Below are 21,767 nucleotides of genomic sequence, written 5' to 3'. Positions count from 1 at the left end.
TCCCTGGAATCCATCCTCTACAGCCTGGGCCTGACTGCACTGGCAGGCAAGGAGGAAGAGGCCTGTTCTGTAGGATCTGAGCAAGTTTCATCCCCTCTTTAAACTTCGGTTTCCCCGAAGCCAAAATCCAAGGTGCATAATGTCTAGAAAGCTCAGCTGCTAAGAGCTTTGCTGGGGTTAGACCAGGCACCTCAGCCCTGCAGGTCCTTCAGCAGGAATGGGGATGGAGATGGTGGGGGTCTGTGAGAGGTAGGAGGGTCTGGGACCCTGCCAAGTCTAGAGAAGTGTGTTCCTTCCCTTCAAAGATATGTGCTCCCAGAGCTCAGCAAGCCATTAAGACCAGTCCCACCTCCTCTCCCAAATGAATTGTTGGATGTTGGGACAAAAAATTCAGCTTCCCTTTCTTGGCCCCAGGAGGGAGTTGTCATAGAAAACTGTCTTTGAAACCTGCAGTTCCTCCCTTCCCCTCCACAATCAGACACCACTTAGCGACCACCTCCCAAGCCCTGGGATATAAAGCAGCATTGAGAATGGCTGAGCTGACCCAAGCCTCCCTAGCACCTAGACATGCCATGAAACAAGTGCCTGGTCATCCAAGGACCAGCTGGAGCCCTCTGGCTCATAGTCACTGGCGCCTCCTTGCCCTGCTCCTGCTCCATCCTCAACCACCTATACCCCAGGAACTCACCAAAGGGACTGAATCCTCCAGGGAAGTTTCTCACCAACTACAGACAGCTCAAAATAGCTTCAAGCTTCAAGACCCCACTGGATCCCACTGGGGGCCGAGTCCCTTAAAACACTGTTAGGCTGGTTCCAGTTTGCATGGAACACATGGTATTAAATTGGACCAGCTCGGTGAAGATAATCAAGTGTAGCAGAAGTGAGAGACTAAACCCTGTTTGACTGTGAAAGTGGTCTGGTCTTCCATTCCCTCCTTCCCATCCCTAACGCAAAGGAAACAAAGCAAGGTGCTCAGAGCCACAAGTGCCTCTGCCTCCCATGTGTCTGTCATCTTGCCTGGTCTAGCACACAACCACAGAACCAGACCTTGACAAGGAACCCATCACTTTAGGACAGCTTCCTGGTCCTGCCTGAGTCTTCTTAAAATACCTGGCCCTGGGGGCACCTGGGTGGTTGAACACCTGCCTTGGGTTCAGGTCATGATCCCGGGTCCTGGGATGGAGCCCCGCATTGGGTTCCCTGCTCAGCGGGGAGTCTGCTTCTCCCTTGCCCACTCCCCCTGCATGTATTCCCTCTCACGCTGCCTTTCTGTCAAATAAATAGATATTTAAAAAAAATAAAAAACTTTAAAATACCTGGCCCTGCTCCAGAATTTATGACTAGATACACCCCCAGCCTGACCCTGGGCCACTCAGGCTCCTTGGGGCAGACACAACCAATCCTCTGCTCAACACATTTTATTGCTAAGGACAAGGTGATGCACCAGTTTTCAAAATAATTTGGTTTATAGCGTTCATACGTAACAAAAAACAGGGAAGTATTATAAATCTGATTCTTGTATACACAGGGTATAGGTGTGAAGCCCTCCAATCCTGGGCCCAGGCAAACAAATTCATGAGGAGCAAAAACCTGTTTAACCCCTTCAGTGTTGCCCTCCATTCCCACCCCCACCCCCAAATCAGCTCCCTCCCACCCCCAGACCAGGGACATGTCTAAACCTGCCCCTGGTCTCCAATGCCCCCAATTCATCTTAACCCTCCCAGCCCCTGCATGATTGCAATTTTCTGTTGACAGAATCACCCACCAGGCTCTGCCTGCTTCCATTGTTAAGAACCCCCTTCAGGGTATTCCCCAGCCATACCCTCTAATACTATGCCACAGAGGCTCTGTGCCTAGCATGAACAGGCACACACCCATGTTACCCCCAGTCTTCTCCTCCAAGACAGGACGGAGAGGAGGCATTAACTCTGTGACATCTCGATACTGCAGCTTTGCCAGCACTCTCTCGAGGCAGTTCCAGGGACAGACAGATGCCACACTCCATCTCCAGCCAACCCCCAAGAGCCTTTACTCAGCTCAACTGAGGGCAGAATTTCACATTTTGTTGCCCTGGACAGGCAAGGAAGAAAGTAAAGGCCAGGGGCTGGCAGAAGCTGGTCCAACCAAACACACACACACACACACACACACACACGCGCGGGCGCGCACACATACACACACATAAATACAAAAGGGGGAGGGAGTAAGCACCAGCACCTCGGCCTCATTGGTGCAGGTGACTGTTAGGAAGCTAAGTCCTAGGCAACCAGCCCGGCCAGCACAGTCGACCCCACTGTAGACCAGGGCCAGTGCAGCCCCGCATTTCAGTGCTCAGCCCTTCAGCGGGGAGATAGGCGGCTGCTGCCACATGTCCAAGAAAGGCTGTCCTTTCACTACAGCGGAATGCGACGGGGAACGGGGGCGTGAGAGGATGATGGGGTCGGTTATTCCATTCCTTTTCATTTTACAACTTCACTTGCAGAGACTTCAGAGTTCCAAGTGTCTGCTGTGCTGTGGAACCCCAGTGCTGTCGCCTTGATGGCTGGGCACCTGCTGGCCCCCAGAAGCACCTACTCCATGATGGCTCGGTATAGTGCAGGCTCGATGTAATCCTCCCGGTATCTTGAGTTGATCACTCGTTGCCGTTTCTTTTCCTGCTTAACCTCCTTCTCCGTGAAAATCTCATTGAAGCGCATGTCGGAGGCTACAGACTACAGAAGAATAAGCAAGCCAAATGAGTACTCTGTAGCCAACCACCCAGAGGAAAGAACAAAAGGACACCCCCTTGCTTTGTTCGCTCCCTCCCAGACGGGAGCCAAGGGCACACAGAAAGCACACTCACCAGTCAATGGCACACAGAAAGCACACTCACCAGTCAAGGACACATAGAAAACATGCTCACCAGTCATGGCACACAGAAAACACGCTCACCAGTCAAGGGCACACAGAAAGCACACTCACCAGTCAATGGCATACAGAAAACACACTCACCAGTCGAGGACACATAGAAAACATGCTCACCAGTCATGGCACACAGAAAACACGCTCACCAGTCAAGGGTACACAGAAAGTACACTCACCAGTCACGGGCACATAGAAAACAGGCTCACCAGTCAAGGGTACACAGAAAGCACGCCCACCAGTCAAAGGCACACGGAAGGCACACTTACCAGTCAAGGGCACACAGAAAACATGCTCACCAGTCAAGGGTACACAGAAAGTACACTCACCAGTCAAGGGTACACAGAAAGTACACTAGCCAGTCAAGGGCACACAGAAAACAGGCTCACCAATACAGGGCACATGGAAGGCACACTCGCCAGTCAAGGGCACACAGCAGGCACACTCACCAGTCTGGATTTGACCCTCTTGGGAAGCTCTTCATCCAGCGTGTACACGTCATCTCTCTTAACCACAAGCTGTGAGCCATCCTCAAACTCCACCTACCAAGTAAACAAAGACCTTTGGCTGTGATATCCCTGAATCCCTGGTCCGCTGTGCACAGTGGCAATTTCCTGCCATCACAGGAAGGATCCAGAACACTGAAAAAAGGACTACCAAAATGAAGCCACTTCTGGCAGACAGGACACAGGGCAGCCGCACACTCTGAAAGGGTTACTAACAAGTGAGCTCTCCCTAGAGCTCCCCTCGGAGGAAACACTGAATCAATCAAGTATTCCCCAGCACCCCCAAAAAAACCTTTGGCTACCTGGTACATCTGGATGGGGTGGGAGGCCACAAATTTGGCTCCGTAGACTTGGCCATCTGTCCATCTCACTTGGACCACCTCTCCTTCAGCGGGAGGACCCAACTGGAGACAGTCCTGACTCTGAGGGAACAGTAAGTAAGAAGAGTGAAAGGAAGATCCTTCATCACCATCTACTTAGGGAAGAAGGAACCAGGACAAATTCCTGCTCAGATGTCTGCCCAAGCAAGTCAGGCTCTCGCTGAGCTGAGAGATACAAGTTAAAGAGCTGCCTGCTGAGTCCAAGTCAGCCCCGTATCTCTACTCCCGACGCTCTGAGGTGACAGAAAAGGGCAGCCAGAGTAAGCTTCCAGGAAACTTAATAAACACAGTGCCAAGATCAAGCATTCTTCTCACAATCCTTTAACTGTCCTGCTAAAGATCAGAGGACAGAGCTCTGCCCTGAAGAAATACTAGAATGAGGATTTCAGAGTATAAAAAAACATTAGCCTCTTTCTCTGAGTTGACCTTTGCAGCTATGGTGTAAAAGCACTAACAGGTAAAACTGCTTGTTCCTCAGCACAAGGCAGCGGCTGCGAGCATCAGCAGTTGTTATCGTATTCCTCAACGCTGTGCGCTCATAATTTAGGAGGGAAGGAAAAAAAAAAAAGGAAAAATTCCTGGTTTCACCTAACAATGTCTCTTGATGAAGCAGAAAAACTTGCTTTGTCAAATTTTAGTCCTTGAGTACATGTGAGCACTCAGAGGCAGACACTTTGGCTACCTGCTGAAGAACAATGGTTATCTTGAGGAAAAGTGCCGTGTAACCGACCTGTGAGCTGCTTTTTTCATGGAGCCCTGGCTCTATTTGAAAAACTGGCTGACAAACTACGGTTATTCAGACTTGAGTACTGGCAGACATCCTCTTGGAAATGAATGAAATAAGCCTGTCAATTCAAGGAAAAGAAGTAATAGTACTGCCAATAATAAAACTTAAGCTTTTAGAAAAATTAGAACTCCAGGGAAGTTGTATCACCATACTAAGCTTGAAGCTTTGCCAAATTTGAAGTTATTTCTGAGGGGCACCAGGTGGAGCATGCGACTCTTGATCTTGGAGTCGTGGATTCAAGCCCCATGTTGGGTATGGAGATTACTTAAATTCAAATAAATAAATAAATAAATAAATAAATATTTAAATAAATAAATTTATTTCTGAGCAGTTATACTAATAAATGTGGGTTTTGATACTGTATAATAAAAATTTAACATTTAGGGGCGCCTGGGTGGCTCAGGGGGTTAAAACCTCTGCCTTCGGCTCAAGTCGTGATCCCAGGGTCCTGGGATCGAGCCTCGCATCGGACTCTGCTCAGCAAGGAGCCTGTTGCCTCCAATCTCTCTCTCTCTCTCTCTCTCTGCCTGCCTCTCTGCCTACTTGTGATCTCTGTCAAATACATAAATCAAATCTTAAAAAAAAATTAACATTTGGAAGATCTTCATAGTCTAATGCATGAGTACTTTCTAAATACCCAATGTATGATGTTACAAAATTAGGGGTAAGTAAAGATTCATTCTCAGTGCAACAAAAGCCAGTGGATTTTAATATAAGTTCACTGACCTACTTTCAGATTCCACCCTGCAACTAACTTTTAAGAAGCCACTCCTCATTGACTTTTGGTGTAGTACCCAAAGAATAATCACAATGGTGTGAAAGGTGATTAAAACACTCCTCCCCCGTGAGGCTGAATTTTCTTCATATATTTTAACCAAAACAATACATTACAACGGAATGAATGAAGATACATTAAAGAGATTTGCAGAATCTGGGGTGCCTGGCTGGCTCAGCCAGTAGAGCATGTGACTAGATCTCAAGGTCATGAGTTTGAGCCCCATGTTGGGTGTAAAAATTACTTATAAATAAATAAAAATCTTAAAAGAATAAGGAGATTTGCAGAATTGTAGAAAAATGGAATTCCTCCCTCTAATACTGCTTTAAAATGGTTATTTTTCAATTAAAAAACCCAGATTGTTTTAAGATTTTTTTATTTATTTTTAAAAAGATTTTATTTATTTATTTGACAGAGAAAGAGACAGCATAAGCAGAGGGAGCAGCAGAGGCAGAGGGAGAAGCAGGCTCCCCACTGAGCAGGAAGCCCAATGTGGGGCTTGATCCCAGCACGCTGGGATCATGACCTGAGCCGAAGGCAGATGCTTAACCAACTGAGCCACCAAGACACCCCATTAAAAAAAAAAAAATATTTTAAATTAGTTATCTCCATTTTAATTTCCAATAAACACCAAAAGACATTACCCACAAAAAAAAAAAAAAAAAAAAACCTGTGGGGTCCTCAGTAACTTTTAGAAAACAGAGTCCTGAGAGATCACAGATTTGTAAATTAGAGATACCCCCACCAGCTTTTCAGAACTGGTATGAAAAGTGAGATAGAGGGGCGCCTGGGTGGCTCAGTGGATTAAGCCACTGCCTTCAGCTCAGGTCATGATCTCAGGGTCCTGGGATCGAGTCCCGCATCAGGCTCTCTGCTCGGCAGGGAGCCTGCTTCCCTCTCTCTCTCTCTCTGCCTGCCTCTCCATCTACTTGTGATTTCTCTCTGTCAAATAAATAAATAAAATCTTAAAAAAAAAAAAAAAAAGAAAAGTGAGATAGACACCTGCCATAAAGCATTTAGTATAGCGCCTGATAGATTAGAAAAGCTTGGTAAGTTACACCTATTCTACTGCCACAGATACTATTAACATCATCTTTACTGTGACTCAAGTCTACCTTGTAACTTATGAATGTGGTTTTAGCAACTAGGTTGCTAATGCAGTATAAAGGTGGGGAATACTAGATTTGCTAAAGGCAGAAGTGGCTTCATCCCTCTACCTTGGTGCTCAGTCTAACATACGAAAAGGCAGAGTAAGGATAAGGGAAACTTGAACTAAGTCCTCAATACTGAGCCAGGAAACCTAGAAGTGTGGGTGTCGGGTGTCAATAACTTAAGCAGGCCAAGGATAGCTCCTAAGTAGTTCCTACTTGGCCCGGAAGTCGTCACCTATAAAGAACCAAACCAAGGGGCGCCTGGGTGGCTCAGTGAGTTAGGCCTCTGCCTTCAGCTCAGGTCATGATCTCAGGGTCCTGAGATCGAGCCCCACATCGGGATCTCTGCTCGGCAGGGAGCCTGCTTCCCCCTCTCTCTGCCTGCCTCTCTGCCTACTTGTGATTTCTCTGTCAAATAAATAAAAAATAAAATCTTTTAAAAAATAAAAGAACCAAACCAAATTCCATGTCTACTAAGAGGGACCAGACAGGAAAGAGAGTTGGCTAATTCTCCAAAATCACACAGCTACTGATAAGCAAACGAGCTGGTATTGGCCCCCTGCCAATACCACTGCCTGCGCTCTTGCATGGCCTTACAGCCCCTTGGAAGGTTGGCTTAGACTGAAGAAGCAAAGTACAAAGTACAGCAGAAAACAAAGATTCCTGTGAGCTTCTAGACGGAACAGGGTAGCCCAGCAGCACACAATTTTCTTGGTGAGGAAAGACCAACACAAACGCTCCTTTCTGTTCAGGGAAAGACTGATGAACTTCGGGCCTGGCTAAAGATGGCAAGCAGGTACACAGTCAATCTGTCAGCCAGACCCAGAAACACCCTCAACCCAGACCACCCAAGCAGCTCCTCGCAATCATTACCACTATGTCCTCGGGATAGAGATTGTCGCTGAAGGAACCATCATCAAAGTTAACTTCATAGAAGGTCTCGGTGGTGAGCCTGACCACCTCACACTGGTAGAAGCGCCCATTCTTGTGCTTGCTAATGACCTTCTGGCCGGCGGTGATGCTCTGCAAGGCCCCCTTGGCACGCTGGGAAAAACAAGAGGCGGAGGTTACTCCCACATCCAGTTGACAGGACTGGAAAATGGGAACCAAGATCAGTTGGTTTTTCTTTCCCAGGGAGAGACGAGCACGGAAATGAAAATGTAAAAAGGACTAAGGGTGGCAGGTGGACCCGGACTTTTCAGATACCCACACCTCTACAGGGATTCTATGAAACACTAGCATCCCGTTCTCCTCCATAAATGCAGCAGCTCCTAAATTCCCGGTCCATACTGTCTTACACCGCCCGCCTAGTTCCCTTACCCCAGACTGACTGTCTCCCAGAAGAAACCTTTGTCACTTCCCTACTGCTGCCAGACACGGACCTACTCCCGCACCCACTCCTGCACACAGCTCAGACACAACAGGGTAGACACTCCTCAGGAGACCCGAGCCCAGGGCCCCAGACACTGCTCCACGCTCATCTCAGCACGAGCTCTATCCTCAGGGCTACAGCACAACGGTCAAGGTCCCCCAGAGGTCCTCAGCTGCATGTGACCAGGGACTCCCCACTTTAGCCCTGCTGGCTCTTGTTCTGAACTTGCCCTTGATGCAAATGGGATCCCAGAGCATCTGGTGGCATCCTCTCCAACCACTGCCCCCTGAGTTCCCCAAGCACTGTGCTCTGTCACAATGGTGGCCTTGCTGAACCCTCAGCATGTGTACTGAACAGGCCCACAGCTCAATCTTAGCCCTGCGGGGCCCCTTGACCGGAAATGTTGTTCCCCAGTCAACTGCACACCAGCCCCCTCACATCCCAGTGTCAACCTATGGACACTGTGGCTTACTACGCCTCTTCCACTCCCCTTATCCTGCTATGTTTTCATCCACCACACTCCTCCCCATCAGATACACTGTACGTTTACACGTCTCCCCCAGTCTTTCGACTACATGTAGCAGGACAGGCTCAGTTTTGCCTGGTTCACTGGACACTCCCAGCACCCACACGGGAGCCTGACACGTAAAAGGGGCTCAGTCAGTATTTGAAGGGTGAAAGAGTGAAAGAAGTACTCGACGGTCCCCCCCTTTTCTCACAGCACCAGGAGTCTACAGCTGCCAATTTAAGGATATGGAGAGCCAATGGCAATGCCCAAGTCACTGTCCTGCCTCCATAACCAAACTCCTGCCCCCTGAGCCATGAAGGCTCCGTGCAACCTCACCCACCGCCCCTCCAGTCTCTCCCTCACAAAGACTAGCTTCCCTCTTGCTGAGCTCCTCATCCACCTGATTGTCTCTTGTGCTCAGTGAAAGATATTTATGAAAAAGAATCCAGTCAGCCAGTAAGACCTCTGCCATGATGCCACATGGTAGTGACGGGTTTGCTCCTCCAGACTAGTATCTTGTGTCCTGCACTACCGTGCTCACTGTACTGCTGACAGGCTTTATCGTGGCCTCTCTTATTCAACTCTAACTCCCCCAACTACAGTCCGGCTCCTGACCGCAAGACCCCATGGCGACTCCGCAGCGTGGGGCACCGATGAACATGACACCAGAGCTTCCCGCCCCAGACACACAGTCCCCCATCTCTCTCCACCGGCTTTGTCTGTACTTCCTCAGCTACTTTCACTGGCTTCTGCTCTGCCATCTGTTCCTCATATTAGGAATCTCCAGGGCCCAGTTTTTAACGGCAACTGGACTGAACTACCCTGTTAAAAACTGGTGAGATCCAAAACTTCACCGTCTTAGTTAAAGCAGCTGCCTGCTGGTGGCTCCATCAGAATTCTCCAGAAATGATCCCAAAGTCAAAGGTCCTACCCTCTTTTTCCCCCCTCTCCCCCTTTCCCTTGGAAGCCCTACTCTGAATCAGTTTTGGTCACAGTTAATAGCATCATTTTTGCACTCTCCCCATCTTTCAGGGAAGTAATTTGAGCCCTTTTCAATTCACACGCCTTCACCCCTTTCCCCATGTCCCCTCTCCAGGATGATCAACAAACCGTTAATTCCACCCATCATAGGACTCCCCAGTGAGATGTGACCCCAAAGCTCTACCTGGTGTGTTCCCACTGCAGACCTCACTCCACTCCCAGACTAACCAGTCTCCCTGTCTCAAATTCTTATTCTTTGGGCCTCTGAATCCACTACCAGAGTAACTGTTATGAAATATGGCTCAAAATCATAATTTTTGAAAAGTTCTCATCTAGCAAAAGAGAACTCAAACTCCCAAGAAGGGCAGTCCAGGGCCTCAACCGCCAGCCCAGCCACATTCCCAGAACGAGTCATACGTGTCTGTTCTCCCACATGTGTTCGCTCTGCTTCTGAGGCCCAAAAGCCCTCCCTCTCACAATTCCTACTTCCTTTTTCTTTTTTTTTTTTTAAAGATTTTAGTTATTTATTTAACAGAGAGAGAGATCACAAGTAGACAGAGAGGCAGGCAGAGAGAGAGGGGGAAGCAGACTCCCTGATGAGCAGAGAGCCCGATGCAGGGCTCGATCCCAGAACCCTGGGATCACGACCCGAGCTGAAGGCAGAGGCTTAACCCCCTGAGACACACAGGTGCCCCAACTCCTACCTCCGCTGAAGTCCCACTTCAACTGTCACCTTCTACCCAAACCCTCTCATAACTTGTCTAGCTGGGATGACATGTAATTTTCTCCAAGTTTCACTATTTAGAGAAGCACAAAAATCTCTACCGTACGCTCATTAAGGGCTAAGTCCTCTGAGGTCTCTCCTCCAGTTCACACTATCTGCCAAGCCCCCGCTGTGTCCTGGACATAGTGTCAGGGAACAGGAGCGCTCCCATTAAGAAGCTAGGGCCCAGGGGCGCCTGGGTGGCTCAGTGGGTTAAGCCTCTGCCTTCAGGTCATGATCTCAGGGTCCTGGGATCGAGTCCTGCATTGGGCTCTCTGCTCAGCAGGGAGCCTGCTTCGTCCTCTCTCTCTGCCTGCCTCTCCGCCTACTTGTGATCTCTTTCTGTGTCAAATAAATAAATAAATAAATCTTTAAAAACAAAAAAAAGCAGCAGCAGCAGCAGCTAGGGCTCCTCGAGGAGGAGTGGCAGACAAGTACACAGGTAATCACAAGGACCCAACCACAAGCAGTCTGGTGCCAGGCAGGGAGCAGAGATGAACTGGGGCCACCTCTTTGTCCCTTCCTCACCGGCACTCTCCACGAGGCAGAACACCAGAGAGCATATTTGCCAACACAATTAATGGACAGCCTGCAGAGAAAATAATCCTAGAGACAGGTAAGAGGATTGCAGACCAGCATCCTCCCTCACCTCCAGACTGGGGATCTTGTGCCGAAAGCAGGTAATGAAGACAACAAAAGGCCAGTCGTCGGGCTGCATCACCACCCCCGCAGCCTGGGCGCAGCTCACGTGGAAGGCGGTCGGGCAGCGGCCGTGAGAACACTGCACACAGCAGCCGGCGGTCCTTTTCCTCCGCTTCTTACAGAAGACACATTTCTACAACATAAGGGAGGCAAGCCAGGGACTCCAGGAGCTACCAGTGCTGTCTCCTCTGCCATTCCCCAGCCCAGATGCACAGAGCCCAATGAGCAACCTTCCTCCCAAAAGAAGAGGACACACACACCTCTTCCAAACTCCCATCTGAACACGTGTGTTCTCCTGAAATAGTTTTAACCATACAGTGACTCAGAGCCTCTGACCAAAACCAAGGGTAAAAGAGGAACACTGGGTCACGCGGAGGAAAGGCTGCCCTCAGGACTGTTGTGCTCTCCACCCAGAAACGTGTAAATGGGGCAATGACGGACAGAGTCCCCAAACCCATCTCTTCCTTACCAGTTTGAAGCGGGGCAGGGGAATTTTGCTCACATCCACTGGACTTCTTTCGGCAATGTTGACAAACCTTGCTTCCAAAATTGCCACAGCACAAGACACATGGACCCACCTGCCAAAAGGCAAAGGCTACCTCAGTCACCTCTGGCTCCAAGGCTCTGCGGCCTCCTCATCAAATCTATCCAGAGTCAAGAGCGAGTGGGCCTGCCCACAGTGCTCCGTCCCTGACCCAAGATGGCCTCTTACTTCCACCTGCAAGGTCCCCAGGCCCAGCAAGGTAAGAACCAGGAGTGTCTCCATACTGAGTAAGGGGATGGGTCCCCAGCAAACCGCCCTGGGTTAGCCCAGGGTTGTGCTTCTCACACCACAGATTCATTCCCAGTCTGCTGCAAAATAAGTACAACCAGAGCTAATTGAGTGTGGCAGGTTTCAGGGAGTGAAAACAAATCTGAGAGCTCTATAAAGACTTCTTTTACCACAGAAGCAGGGTGGTAATGTCTCAAAATGTCTCCCCAGGTGCCCTGTCTGCCAGTAGCCATAGATCTCCCCTCTAGGCCTTTACCCAAACTCTTTCCCGGGGCGGAGATGACCTCTCCCTCTGCTCCCTTCATCCACAGCACCCTCACTTGTTAATGTCTGGCCCAGGCCTTACTCTGATAGCTCTGTTCAATGAACCCCCTGGGAGAGTTACTGTTCTGGGCATTCTGAGAAACTGACGTGCACCATGATGAGAGCCCCTGAAACCAGGCCTGGTGGAAACCTACCACACATAGTGGGGCTTCTGTGCAAGAGAGCTAGAGCAGATTGGTTGGGCGCGGCCCCACAAGGGCAGAATCAGGAATATACGAGGAAGGCGGGGGGCTCAAGCAGAGCCACTTCTACTTCAAGTAAGGAAGAACCTGCAATAGTGCTCTCTCACAACTATGAGGAACACAGTGGCCTTAAAAAATGGCAACAAGTGTCTTTAAAGGCGTGGAAGCGGCAAGAAGAGTCGTCTACCTGGAATGGCACGAAGGGTGGGGGAGGCTCTTGCACTGCCGCAGGGCTCCAGTCCCCACGGGACAGGAGCTGGAAGGAGGATACTCACCACTGGCTGCCCACTGTGGGCACACCCCAACTCAGCCAGCTTTGGCAGAGCAAGCCCTTCATCCACCTCGTGCTTCTACCTCCGAACACATATGCGGAGACCAGGCACAAAGGCTCAGCTCGGTGAAAGGCTGCTGCCTGCCAGCAACGATGCCCAGACTGTGGATCGTACTCCACATGAGGTGGGCAAGGCTGAGCTCTCCTCCACGTCCCATTCTGCTCCCAAAGGACATGCACCCTCCTTCCGAGAGGAAGTCTAAGCCAGGGTGTGTTGCCTGTGGACAAGTGCTCACAAGCCCCTGGCTATAGCCACCTCTACACCAGCCCCAGCTACGATAAAGTAACTGTCCTCACTTCCGGCCCCTAGAGCCTCTGTATCACCTATGCGAGCTCTCCAAACCTCTGAGTCTGTCTTGGCTCCTTGCAAGGAAGACATCACTTACATCTCCTCCTCAGAGGAGAAGCTAGATTGGAAAGGTCGAAGGCTGCTTGGCTCCCCTGGGCATCCCGTTTTTAAAATCAGTCTTGGCGATGCTATTCCAGCTCCAATGATGTGCTTCCCAAACCCTCCATCAGTCACTGTGACGAACAGCCACTGCCCTCCCAGTGCCTCTCTGCACGCTGCTCCGGAACAGAGCATCAGAGCCACCGCTCAGAAACTCACCTGTCATCATTGGCTCTCTGTAGGGCTCCCCCTCGTAATGAGCACAAACAGCAATCCTGCCAAGAAGGGAGGGGGAGGAAGGGGGGTTACCACCAAGTCATTAATATCCAATCTGCTCTCTCCTTGGCCTCCTTTGGGTAACTGCAGCCACCACATAAGAAAGCGGCTTACCAGCATGTGGGGCCTCGCCTACACAGTCCATGTAAGCAGAACTGCCCTACAGGAAGACAGGGAGACCACCCAGGGCTAAAGTACACCAAGTATTCGCTTGACTCAACATAATCCTCTTCGCTGTTTCTGCTAATAATAACTGGAAGCAGTCACCAAGAACACTCTGCTCAAATTGCAGGCATTACAGGGCTCTGCCTGCCTCCTACATGGGGTACTGCTAGGTTCCAGGGCAGGGGCTGATGACAAGAAAGCTACCAAAAGAACCATGAGCCCCTTTTGATGCCCCAACCCAATAGCAAGATTCTTTGAAGTGACTTACAACTGGTCCTCAGGAGGACCTCTACGGGGTCTGGACACAATGTAGCTGACACAGCTTCCAGACCCCATTCATGGACCACCACAGATGGGCGGCAGCCACGCTGTCCTGGAGATTTATTCTGACAATCTGCCCTCTTTGCCATCACTGTGTACCAGGCACACTGTGTAGACTGCCAGAGATAGGAAGTCCACATGAAAAAGCCCGGCCCTGAGCAAAGCCAAGGGTCACAGGGAAGATGAAACAGTGTGGAAAACTCACCTCCTCCAGGGCATTAGCTGAACACCGAGAACACATCCAGTCTTCAGAAGCCTTTGCAGGGGGTACCCCGTAACAACCTAACAAGGACATCAAGATGAGCAAATTAAACCCAGAGGCCAGGGTGAGAATGTACACCTGCAACTCCTTTCCATACACTACCAGTGTGAAAGCTGCAACCAAATCTTAGAGAAAAACCCCTGAATTCTTGAGTCCGGGACCCAAGGGTTCACCCATACAGCTCCGTGGCCCAAAGTCTTGAAAGAGACTGTGCACTGCCTGGTTTAAACACGTAGGGAGCAGCACAGACTAATCACCTCCTGGTATCTGAGGCCCAGTGAACAGCACAAAGTAGACCCCGAAGTCAGTGCAATTCCAAGTCCATCAGCAGCAAGCTCCCCAACAACACAAGAGCAATCTGCAGTTGAGGGCCTGGGGAGGCCACTGGCAGATTGGAGGGAGGCCAATATGGGGTGAGACCGGCACTGAGGAAGCTCAGGCGCCTGGGTCAGGTCGCAGGCGACAGGCAAGGCACTCACTGGCATGGACGCGGACACTGCACTTCTTGCAGGAAACGAGAAGGCTGGTGCCGTCCTCCTCAAGGTAAGGGGTAGAAAGGTTGATGTCCGTGCTGCAGCCAGTGGAGGTAAAACACATTTCTGGAATCAATGGCTTGGTCCTCTGCTTCTGGACAGCTAGAGCTGAAGTGTTTTCACAGCTCTGACTAAGGCCTCCAAACTCGACCTAAGGAGAGAGAGCAAGTGCATCCCTCAGCGAACACGCACCCATGTTCCCAGCTTTCCACCTGCTCTGTCAGCAGAAAGCTGCCTCTCGGGACGCCTGGGTGGCTCAGTTGGTTAAGCAGCTGCCTTCGGCTCAGGTCATGATCCCAGGACCCTGGGATCGAGTCCCGCATCAGGATCCTTGCTTGGCAGGGAGCCTGCTTCTCCCTCTGCCTCTGCCTGCCTCTCTGTCGCCTGTGCTCACTTGCTCTCTCTCCCTCTGTCTCTGACAAATAAATAAAAAAAAAAAGAAAGCTGCCTCTCTTACTGGCAGGACTCTGGCTATGGCTCCCGGGTGTACAGCCATTATCCCAGAGCTGCTAATTGAAGTTACCTCTGATGACTCAAATTCAATTTCTCACAGCAGCATCAAACAGAGGCCCCTGGGGATAACTGAGTAAAGGGAGTGAGGTAAGAGGCAACTGGGATTTCCATCTTCCCAAACCAAGTGGTAATAAAACGCACTGAGATGTTAGCAAGGTCGCTCTTGCGGGCTCCCTGATGTGCGGAACCGCATGGCTGGACCCACCCAGGGACAAGACCCGGAGCAGACACTCCTTGTGGACTAGAACAGATGTTCCCCCAGGGCCCACAGCAGCGAGTCACCTGAGCTGCAGCACTGCCACGCGGCTGGACCCCCACCTGGGACTTCCGGATCGGGGTCCCTTCGTAAAGAATGCTATGCCCTCGTACTTCCCTTGGCAAACAGCCTGACTGCCAGGATCTGCCGGCTCTACAACCATTCCAAGGACAGGGCCCTAAATATGTCAACCCGAGGCACAGGCCCCTCCTGAAGCTCTGAGACCCACGCAGTGATGGTCTGCTGACAGCACCACCAGGCCATTTGCCTATCTCACAGGCAGGGGCACATATATTTCTTCAGGTTTGCATTTTTGTCAATGGAAAGGCACAGCCAGCTACTAATCCAAAATACGTCAGTGCGATGTCCCAGTCTTTGGCAAGCGTCAATCTGGGGCCACGCCAGGCTCAGTGCAGCCAGGCCTCCACAACCACCAGAGGACTGCTTCTCCACCTCTCTCCCTGCCCCCCTCCCCCTGGTTCCTTCTGACTATTGCCCGTGTCCACTGTGGCAATGGCAAGAGGAGGACAACACTACGGATCTGGCAGACTGCAGTAACAAAACGCAGTGCTCCAGACTAGCCAGGACGAAAAACCGCCTGGAAGGAACAAGCACCAACCAGAATGGTAAGAGAAGAACAGATTCCTCTGGAAACACTGTGAATGCCACAGGATGGCTACAGGGCATCCCTCCGAAGCTAAGCCACACACACACACACACACACACCCCACCCCACCCCACCCCTGCCCGTGCTCTTCAGCAAACCGTTCTCCAGTGAAAACCCACATTGCTGGACTATCTGCCTGGAGAAGCCTGACCAGGACAGAGATGAGGCAGAGAGCGCTAGAAGAACAGGCTCTCCCAAGACAACCAGTGACAAGCTCTGTGTACCCACAGCTAAACCTGGCTTCCCTCTAGACTGCTGGGCCTGAGTACACAGAGAGGATAAAGGGGGCATACCTGATGGTAGGTCTGAAAGATCATACAGACTGCGCAGTGAGGAGCCTGCTGGGCCATGGTCTCATTGAATTCCTTCTCAGCCTCAAAGTTCGGAGGTCGGTTCTGCCATAGCTGACTCAGGGGCTTGGCCCAGGCCTCTGTCTCCTCAGCCTCCTCCTCCGGGGTCAGCTGTTCGGATGACTCTAGAGCAGGAAGCAGAGAATGGGTCAGCACCAGCCCCGCACATCAGCAGCTCTGCCTAAAGAGACAATGAGCTCACTGGATTCTTGGTCCCAGGTCTGGCCTAAACCTCAGATCCTACCGGTCTGATAAAGGCAAAAGGCAAAGTGATTTCCAAAAGACTCCTTCAATACTCAGAAGATACTGCAGACAGTCCTGCCTGTGCCGCCTCCTCTGGTTAAGCTTTATACCCGAGTTCAGCCCACTCTCCTTTCCCCTGGCAGCTGCCAGCATTCAAATCCTATGCCCAAAAGCAGCACAGTGAGACACAGTCTTGCCAGAAACCATGTTACTTGCTGCCTCCAATATGCCAGCATGTTGAGTCCCTACCTTTTAAGAGTTTCCTCTGTAGTTGCACTGAAGGGAAATAAGGAACAAAAATAACAAAGAAACGGCAAGGCTTCCAAGTTTTTATACCATGTGCCTTGGTCAGAACTTTCCAGCTCCCTCAGGAAAGATCTGTGGGGTCTCTGCCTTTTCTGGACAGGGATCCCCAACCATCCTGGCTCTGCTTGGAGGATGAGAGTAGACTGCAACCAAGACAAACCCTCTTTCCTAGCCAAAGGATGTAGCACTTTGAGTCTAGACCAAAGCCTAGCACACAATGGCCCACAGGACAAATGCGATCCACTTGGGGAACTAAGAATTATTTTTCTATCTTTAACAGATTAAGGGAAAGAAACTAAGAAGAGTATGTGACAGAAGGAAAAAAGCCTGAAATATTTACTATGTGGTCTTTCTCAGACCTCTAGTCTGTTTCTCTTCATTGCCCTAGCCAGCAGAGCATGAGATTCAGCGGGCCTCAGCACTGCCTGAGGAAGGAAGAGGAAGAGACACACTGCTGAACAGAAAACAAAAAACTGTGCTCGTAAAACAAGACGGAAGGGATAAAAGTGCACACTTTACAGTTCCCCTTAAATCAGTGAGATGGGCAGAGCCCACCAGATTCCAACAGAAGCAAGGTCAAGGAGGTAGGAAAACACAGTAACTCTAAAATTATGGGTCAATGAAGACCATCTTTGGTAAAAAGAACCACAAATATTGAAATAAACTAATCCACGGTGTTTCTCCAGATGCTCCCCCAAGTGAGGCCAAGTACAAGAGGTTACATTTGGGATGTCCTTCTTTGGCAAATGAGTCCAAAAAAAGGTCCAAGTAGGCAGCACCTGACATGAGACCAGCTCTGTGCCAGCCACACCACGGGACGACCTCCATGGGATCACTGTATCATACTATGTGCGGACATTTGGAATCCCCAGCTACAACCCCTGCAGTGATCCCACTGCTTCCAAGATAGAATCACTCTGAAGAGGCCCTGTACAGCTCTATGCAGAGCAGCCCAAGGAACACTCTGGTACACACCTGCACTAGCTGCCCATTTCCTTGTTCATTTCTGGCAACTCCAGCTCAGTGTACAAAGTTACCCACTGGGCCTTCAGAGTCATGTTGACTCTAATGAGACCTGATGGGCGCCATGTGTACGACCTCAGGGAAGTACACTGTAACATCGTGAGGCCATTACAGACAACTAAAATCAGCCCCTATGAGTCCCATCGACCAGCCCCAGCCAGCAACCACAGTGCCGAAACCAAAGCAGGTATTTTCCTTACCCTGGCCAAAACAGAGTGACCAAGATAGAATAGAAGAAACAGAAACAGCCTCCCAATCACAAGAGAAAAACTAACAGTGACGTGCTCTGTTTTTTGTTTTTTGTTTTTTTGTTTTTTATTTACTTGACAGATCACAAGCAGGCAGAGAGGCAGACAGAGAGAGGTGTGGGGGGAAGCAGCTCCCTGCTGGGCAGAGAGCCCGATGTGGGGCTCGATCCCAGGACCCTGAGATCATGACCCGAGCCGAAGGCAGAGACTTAACCCATTGAGCCACCCAGGCGCCCCATCGTGCTCTGTTTACAAAACCACGGTGGCCAAAAATCACCCCACTTAGATGTTAAATGAAACGTGCAGGAATTTTACAGTTTACACATACAAAACATCACTGAGATGTGCAAATAAGACATACGTATGTATTTCATGAGTATTTATGCCTCCATTAAAAAAAAATTGGGTAAGGGGTGTGGGACACATGCTAGACTAAGAGAAACTAAAGAAACAAAGCTTTGTGATGGGATTGGGAGGGAGACAAACCATAAGAGATTCTTAATCTCACAAAACAAACTGAGGGTTGCAGGGGGGCAGGGGGTTTAGGGAGAGGGTGGCTGGGTGATTGACACTGGGGAAAGTATGTGCTATGGTGAGTGCTGTGAAGTGTGTAAACCTGGCGATTCACAGACCTATACCCCTGGGGCTAATAATACTACTTTATATGCTAATAAAAAAATAAAAAATTAAATAAATAAAATCTTTAAAGAAACAAAGCTTTGAAATGGATGACCCTGGTTTGGTTTATACTGGTTTAAAGGGAAAAAGCTATAAAACACATTTTTGGGATAAGGATGGAAAAATTAAAACGGGCTGAAAATGGGAGAAGATGGGAGAATCCACTGCCAGATACGGGAGTTTTCATTCCTCCAACTTCTCCGCACTTGAAACTGATCATAAAGAGCAGGAGGCCATATGTTATGATCTCAACTACATTATTATAAAAAGACAGGGGCGCCTGGGTGGCTCAGTGGGTTAAGCCTCTGCCTTCGGCTCGGGTCATGATCTCAGGGTCCTGGGATCAAGCCCCGCATCGGCTCTCTGCTTGGCAGGGAGCCTGCTTCCTCTTCTCTCTCTCTCTGCCTGCCTCTCTGCCTACTTGTGATCTCTCTCTGTCAAATAAATAAGTAAAATCTTAAAAAAAAAATTATAAAAAGACATACATGGATACAATCCAGTATTTGACTAGAAAAATCAGGAAAATTAACACACTGAAACATGCAAGTGGTCACCTTTGCACAGTAATTCTGTTCACTTTATAACTTTGTTTTTCCAATGGTCTACACCCTGTATTTAGAGCCTCTACAGCACTGGGGCTGGAAATCCTGAAGCTAGGCTGCTACTATCTGGAGAACCCAAGCCCCATCTGGGCCAGAGCAAGAGCACAGAAGACTTCCTAAGGCTCTGACTCAAGGTCTGGCCTTGGACCTCAAAAGACTTTCCCCACTTACCACAATCCTAACACCGAGGGAAACAGCAGAGGTGGGCGCCAGGATCAGATCAGAAAGAGAACGTGGGGCCTGCTTATGGAGCAGAGAGGCTGGTCAGACTCTGGATCTTCCCAGCCAGCACTGGTGCCAGGAAGGATGGGGCAGGGTAAGAAAGGGCCTAGCATTAGTCAATTTTAACAAGGGACCTGCCAGAGACTCACCCACATACGCTCACATTCCTAGAACTCTGAGCTCCAGGCCGCATAAAAGACCACGCTGAGCTGATGCAAAAACCCTGAGCTCCGGCGATAGACGAAGTTCCTAGTTCCACCCCAATGCCTGCCTTTCCCCTTCTGTCTCTGTCACAGGCCCCTCTTCGTGCCTTCCTACCCCAGTCTCTGCCCTCTCCCCGGCAGCCTCACTTACTCCAGGTAAAGGCACCAAACAGACAGTAGCTACACTTGGTCAGCACAGAGTAACACAGTTGTCCCGTGTCAACTACACTTCAAAAAGAAAAAAAAAAAAGTAAGTTTTATAAAAATTTTTAATATTTATTTGAGAGAAAGCAAGCACAGGGGTTGGGGGCAGAGGGAGAGCAAAAGGAAAGGAACCTCAAGCAGACCCCACTGAGTGCAGGGCCTGGTGCAAGGCTCTATCCTATGACCCCTGAGATCATGATCTGAGCTGAAATCAAGAGTCAGACACTTAACCAACTGAGCCATCCAGGTGCCCCATTCTGAATAATTTTTTTTAAAAAGGTATCAAACACCACTTCTGCTTGGCCCCAAGTCTACATCCTCCACAGACACTTAACAAGGTTTCTAATTCCAACCAAAGCTAGAAGGCAAGGAGGCACTGAACTCAGGTTTCTCCAGTCCCTACCACACTCACAGTCTACACCCAACCCCCAAAACCAAATGACTTTGTGCTCAACACCTTCACTATATCCCTCCCCCATCCTTACCACCATCATCCTGCTTCAGACCCTCCCCTGTCTCTCAGAGACCAAGACAAAAGCCCATCTGTTGCCCTCAAAGCCATTCTCAAGAAGCAGTCACTAGGAGCAATCCTTTTAATGTCCGTCTGGCCACTTAAAACCCACTAGAGCAAGGCCTCCCTCTTCAGTCTCCCCCAACCTCACTCTGGCCCCACCCAGCACACCCTGACCTGGCCATTTAAATGAATGGCTCCCTCTGAATCTCTCTTTGCGCACCCTTCTGTGCTGTTTAACATCTCCTTTCTTTGGATCTGTTTACCTGTCAGTTTGCCCCACTACCTTGTGAGCTTTTTGAGGGCATGGACATATCTTAGTTATCTCTGTAGCTACACATTCAGCATTGGGCTTGGCATCTTTGACAGAAGTGCTATCCAGAAAAATCAGCCTGTACTTCCTAATAGAGAAAGAGAAAACCCTGCATGCGATCATCCTGTATTAGACACATTACAAGATACACAGACATACAAAGAAATATGATTATAAATTAAGCATCAAGTGAGATCCTGTCCTCTTTGTGGAGTACCTGGGAGAAGAGCTAAGCCACTGGCCCACCGCTGACACTCAGCTGGGCCTCCCAATGTCCTGTCACTGCGAGTCCTAATGGGGTGAAACACTTTCTTCTTCCTGGTGAGGAGAGAAGACAACACTTACCATCATCACTGACACAATCCTGCAACACAAGTGGGTGATGGCGGGGGAGCTTGCTTAAGGGCTGACGACGGCCCTTGGACTTCTTGTTCTCCTCCAGGGAAAACATGTATTCATCCGCCACCTGGGCAAAACACAAGAAGAAATCAAATTGGTCTTGCCTCCACTTTGGGACATAGCAGAAGTTGGTCTTACAAAGAAAGGCAAGGGAAAGGACAGGCACAGGGAGACACAAAGAAATATAAAGCCAAACAGAACACACCTGGCTTTGGAAAAACCAAAACGACAGTACCGTGCAAACTAATCTAAACTAGGATTATGTAAACATTTTAGGGCAAAATTTGTGCCTTGTAAGTGTGGCTCCTGTTCCTCTCAGAAGCAGCCTGAAACAAATGTACCAAAAATAAATGTACTCTACAGGAATGCCACGCCCCCTCCCTTAAGCTCACAGTCATGAGACTGCATCTCCCAGAGCCCCAGAGAAACCAGGTGCTCCTTTTCTTGGACCAGAAGGGCAGCAGCACCTGTCAGAGAGAGCCAGGCAGCTAGGCCATTGGACTTATAAAGCTAGAGGACATCCGAAGGGGTGAGGAACAGCTGACCCACTAAAGTAAAATAGGCCAGCCTCTCCTGATGGGCTGTCAAGCCCTCAGCTCTAGCTGATACTGTTCATTCCTCAGTTATTCCTCGTGGAAACAGGACAGAG

At 49.7% G+C, this 21,767-nt stretch overlaps 1 protein-coding gene across 2 annotated transcripts in view; it reads right to left on the bottom strand.

The window, feature by feature from the left end:
* Positions 1 to 1,402: 1,402 nt before the first annotated feature.
* Positions 1,403 to 21,767, bottom strand: part of KDM4A (lysine demethylase 4A) — a 45,995-nt gene continuing 25,630 nt past the window's right edge. For both annotated transcript variants that reach the window (XM_059136927.1, XM_059136928.1), the window contains exons 12-22: positions 21,065 to 21,185; positions 16,110 to 16,291; positions 14,327 to 14,531; positions 13,791 to 13,867; positions 13,043 to 13,098; positions 11,296 to 11,404; positions 10,774 to 10,959; positions 7,374 to 7,544; positions 3,710 to 3,829; positions 3,351 to 3,443; positions 1,403 to 2,711 (exon numbers count right to left, since the gene is read on the bottom strand). In XM_059136927.1, the coding sequence (XP_058992910.1) occupies positions 2,571 to 2,711; positions 3,351 to 3,443; positions 3,710 to 3,829; positions 7,374 to 7,544; positions 10,774 to 10,959; positions 11,296 to 11,404; positions 13,043 to 13,098; positions 13,791 to 13,867; positions 14,327 to 14,531; positions 16,110 to 16,291; positions 21,065 to 21,185 (1,461 nt within the window). In that variant the 3' untranslated portion in view covers positions 1,403 to 2,570. The remainder of the gene's footprint in view (positions 2,712 to 3,350; positions 3,444 to 3,709; positions 3,830 to 7,373; positions 7,545 to 10,773; positions 10,960 to 11,295; positions 11,405 to 13,042; positions 13,099 to 13,790; positions 13,868 to 14,326; positions 14,532 to 16,109; positions 16,292 to 21,064; positions 21,186 to 21,767) is intronic.

The sequence above is a fragment of the Mustela lutreola genome, chromosome 10, assembly GCF_030435805.1.
Source record: "Mustela lutreola isolate mMusLut2 chromosome 10, mMusLut2.pri, whole genome shotgun sequence".
Lineage (NCBI taxonomy): Eukaryota > Metazoa > Chordata > Mammalia > Carnivora > Mustelidae > Mustela > Mustela lutreola.
The sequence above is the reverse complement of the archived record's forward strand: the minus strand, read 5'-3'. Positions and strand labels throughout refer to the sequence as shown.